Source organism: Priapulus caudatus, unplaced genomic scaffold, assembly GCF_000485595.1.
Source record: "Priapulus caudatus unplaced genomic scaffold, Priapulus_caudatus-5.0.1 Scaffold1173, whole genome shotgun sequence".
Lineage (NCBI taxonomy): Eukaryota > Metazoa > Priapulida > Priapulimorpha > Priapulimorphida > Priapulidae > Priapulus > Priapulus caudatus.
In genome coordinates this window covers 41,202-46,013 of record NW_014578234.1, presented here as the reverse complement: position 1 = coordinate 46,013, position 4,812 = coordinate 41,202, and the positions used below count along the sequence as shown (strand labels likewise).

General features: G+C 39.2%; 1 protein-coding gene across 1 annotated transcript in view; it reads right to left on the bottom strand.

The window, feature by feature from the left end:
* The window catches only part of LOC106815668, a 6,274-nt gene extending 1,781 nt beyond the window's left edge, over positions 1-4,493 (bottom strand). Inside the window, exon 1 of the mRNA XM_014820165.1 lies at positions 4,365-4,493. Within this exon, the coding sequence (XP_014675651.1) occupies positions 4,365-4,409 (45 nt within the window). The 5' untranslated portion in view covers positions 4,410-4,493. The remainder of the gene's footprint in view (positions 1-4,364) is intronic.
* Between the last annotated feature and the right edge of the window lie 319 nt (positions 4,494-4,812).

The window sequence follows — 4,812 nt, the reverse complement described above, 5'->3', positions numbered from 1 at the left end:
AATATAACATATCATTTACCGTTACCGTACTAACTACTTCTAGGTACTATTAATAGTAAAGTAATTAGTAACGTACGTCGTAGTTTATTAAGTAAGTAGTACTATATATATATATATATATATATATATATATATATATATATATATTATTATTATTGTTATTATTATTATTATAACGCAGAAACCTAATGTTAAAAAAACGAGACATATATACCAACGGTTTAATCAGATGTATACGATCATAATTTCAAAATGAATTAGTATTGGGTATTTTTAGCAGATTATTTTATGATTATAATGAATAGGTAGGCCGTTAAGATATAGAACAGAAACACGAACGTGGTCACGTAAATGATATGCATTTTCTTTCCGACTTTCAACCAATCAGCTACTGAGCTACATATGTATCGTTCCCTATAGTTTATGAGTAATTAGTATGCGAGCAGGAAATCCTTCAATATGCATTTCTGTACTCATACACTTGCTTGAAATGCAATTTCGTTGGAAACACTCGCTTTTTCAATTACAACATGCCTAGGCTAACTAAAATTTCTCTCCGCCTATAAGTATCCAGTACACGAATTTATATACACAGAAATCGCACATTTATATCAAGTTTTTCATCATAATCGGATTATTTATTTTTAGCAATAATTTTTATTCAGTACAAATATTCGCATGCCTACCATTCATAAACACAATCAATGTGACTTCTAACCTATAGCTAATTATGTTTTGAAACACAAATGTGAGAGCAGCCCTATTAGGTGACTAGCCTGTACAAAGTCCCTGGGGCCATGACTACGTGACTCGACTGAATAATTACGAAAGAATTTATTTCTGAAAAGTTTCAAGTAATAAACTACATGTAGAATATAATAAGACTCGACAATATAACCTTATTTTATCATTTGCTATAATTCTTTTGGGTTGTTTACATCTGTTAGGATTGATATGTATACTTTATTACTATATTATTACAAGTTATACTATTGTTATTTATTGTTTATTTCATTTTTCTCCACAAAGCAGTCCGCCAGTCGCCCAGATGGCGCTCCAGCCACGGACATATAGCGGCTGTAGTAATCTATACAGTCATGTTCTTTCTGGGGCATGGTGACGGTACTTCCTTTACAATCGTAGCGTCGGGTGGACAGTTGCAATTCGCTGGATTGCACATCCTCGGTGGTCTGCCCCCGTAAGGAATCCTAAAGCCCGGTGCCAGAATTTCATTTCCATTCAAGATACATTTGCAGTTAGCCCGGTTGCGCACAGTAACCTGTGAAAATATTAATAAATTTATTAAATAAAGTTTGCAGTCAAGCTAGCAAGATTTAGTATGCATAGAAATCTTCACACATAATGTCCCTATGTTTGCGGTTTCTTCACAAATTTAACGCAAGTATTCGAACGTATAGTATATATGTGTAACCGAGAGCGTGAACACTGTGTGAAGCACAAGTGTGAAGTGAGCACGTGTACGCATGCACGCACGCACACGCACGCACCCACGCACACGGGCACTACACGCGTCAACATGAATCCACGCCCAAGCACACGTGCGCATCCGCGCTCACACGCGCACACCCACGCGCGCACGTGTGTACAATCACCCACCCACCCACCTTCACAAATGGACGAACACGCACCTATTTCCCAGGCGCACATCCACTTACCAAATACATCCCTGTTCTACCGCCGTCGTGACATTCCTTGAAGACGTTTGGCGAACCCTTTCAAATGTTTTGTGTACTGACGGCGTTCGAGAGTCAGAAGCGAGACTTGGGTGATGGTGGAAACCTGTCTGATACAAGGTCGGCGATCGCAGATATATAAGCAGCCATCTTGTTAATGTTCGCTGAGATCTAACAATTTATTATATGTCTGCATTTGGAGATATATGACAACCGAATGTATTACCAGATCTGCTTATATTGCAACTGCTAGATAATGGCGTTTTATGTGTACACCTTCGCGGCCGCCATAGTTCTTCTGGTAAGTAAAGATTATGATGATATTATAAGAAAACGAAAGTAAATCATAGCAGAAGAAATGTTTGCCTTTACTGATAATATCTTTTAGGTGACGGTGGAGGCGCAGTTTAACCTGAAATTCCCAGATTGTAAAGCGCTGGCGGAGGCCACAGCGACATCGGGTGAGCGTTGTTCTACGTCGCGGCTGTGGTCGAGGTGTACAGAAGTGGATGCCGTATTGGAATGCACGCCAGAATGTTATAATATTGCGTGGTAAAATATTTAACTGTAGTTTGTTTCATCTCCCCTTTCTCCGAGAAATCATGCGCGCGTTTCTGCGTTATAATAATATATAATAATAATAATAATATATATATACATATATATATGATATATATATATAGGCCTTATTTATAAACCTACACGGCGTTCTAAAAGTATTATACTTTCCCATTAATTGACCTTGAACGATTTGAAAGTGAAAAAACATCTGTGTGTGTATGCGCATCCGTGCGCGTTTGCTTAGCCCTAACTCCCTCATCCTTCAGGGTGAATTCCCGAATTAACATAATTATAATACCACGATTACTCTCAGAAACTGTAATGAGTGTGAATAATTTAGTTGAGTCACGTAGTCATGGCCCCAGGGTCTTTGTACAGGCTAGTCACCTGATAGGGCTGCTCTCACATTTGTGTTTCAAAACATAACTAGCTATAGGTTTGTCACGTTGATTGTGTTTATGAATGGTAGACATGCGAATATTTGTACTGAATGAATATTATTACTAAAAAATAAATGGTTTGATTATGATAAAAATCTTGATATAAATGTGCGATCTCTCTATATATAAATTCGTTTACCAGATACTTATAGACAGCGAGCAATTGTAGTTATTCTGGGCATGTTGTGATTGAATAAGCTAGTGTTTCTAACGAAACTGCATACCAAGCAAGTGTATATATGAACAAATGCACATTGAAGGATTACCTGCTTGTATACTAATCACTTATAAATTAGGGAACGATATCGATAGTTACCTACATATGCTAATTGGTTGAAAGTCGGAAATAAAATGCATATCATTTACGTGACCATGTTCGTATTTCTGTTCTATATCTTACCTATCTATTATAATCATAAAATAATCTGCTAAAAAATACCCACTACTAATTCACTTTGAAATTATGATCGTATACATCTGATTAAACCGCTGGTATTTTTGCTGTCTTGTCTTTTTACCATTAGGAAATTTATTAATATTTTTACAGGTTACTGTGCACACTCGGGCTAACTGCAAATGTATCTTGAATGGAAATGAAATCCTGGTACCGGGATTTAGGACTCCGTATGGGGGCAGACCGCCGAGGATGTGCAATCCAGCGAATTGCAACTGCCCACCCGACGCTACGATTGTACAGGAAATCCTGTGTCCTTTCATAGGCATGAACAAGACTGTATAGACTACAGCCGCTATATGCCCGTGGCTGGAGCGGCATCTGGGCACTGGCGGACTGCTTTTGTGGAGAAAACTTAAATAAACAATAAATAACAACAGTATAACTTATAATAATATACTAATAAAGTATACATATCAATCCTAACAGATGTAGACAACCCAAAAGAATTATAGCAAATTATAAAATAAGGTTATCTTGTCGAGTCTTATTATATTCTACATGTAGTTTATTACTTGAAACTTTTCACACACAAAAATTCTTTCGTCATTAGTTAAATAAAGTTTGCAGTCAAGCTAGCAAGATTTAGTATGCATAGAAATCTTCACACACCATGTCCCTATGTTTGCGGTTTCGTCACAAGTATTCAAACGTATAGTATGTGTAACCGAGAACGTAAACATTGTGTGAAGCACAAGTGTGTGCACGTGTACGCATGCATGCATGCACGCACACGCACGCGCACACACATACTCACGCACACGGGCACGTAGGCCTACACAAGACGCACATGAATCCTCGCCCAAGCACACGTGCGCATCCGCGCTCACACGCGCACACCTACGCGCACGCGTGTGTACAATCACCCATGCACCTTCACAAATGCACGAACACGCACCCAATCCCAGGCGCACATCCACTTGCCAAATAAATCCCTGTTCTACCGCCGTCGTGACATTGCTTGAAGACGTTTGGCGGACATTCTGGCGTGCATTCCAGTACGGCATCGACTTCTGTGCACCTCGACCACAGCGGCGATGTGGAGCATCGCTCACCCGATGTCGCTGTGGCCTCCGCCAGCGCTTTACAATCTGGGAATTTGTTGTTAAACTGCGCCTCCACCGTCACCTAAAAGATATTACCAGTAAAGGCAAACATTTCTTCTGCTATGATTTACTTTTGTTTTCTTACAATATCATCATAATCCTTACTTACCAGAAGAACTATGGCGGCTGCGAAGGTGTACACATAAAACGCCATTATCTAGCAGTTGCAATATAAGCAGATCTGGTAATGCATTCGGTTGTCATATATCTCCAAATGCAGACATATAATAAATTGTTAGATCTCAGCGAACAGCGAAGGTGAATGCTTATATATCTGCGATCGCCGACCTTGTATCAGACAGGTTTCCACCATCACCCAAGTCTCGCTTTTGACTCTCGAACGCCGTCAGTACACAAAACATTTGAAAGGGTTCGCGCGCATGATTTCTCGGAGAAAGGGGAGATGAAACAAACTACAGTTAAATATTTTACCACGCAATATTATATATTCACACTCATTACAGTTTCTGCGAGTAATCGTGGTATTATAATTATGTTAATTCGGGAATTCATGCACCCTGAAGGATGAGGGAGTTAGGGCTAAGCAACCGCCACGG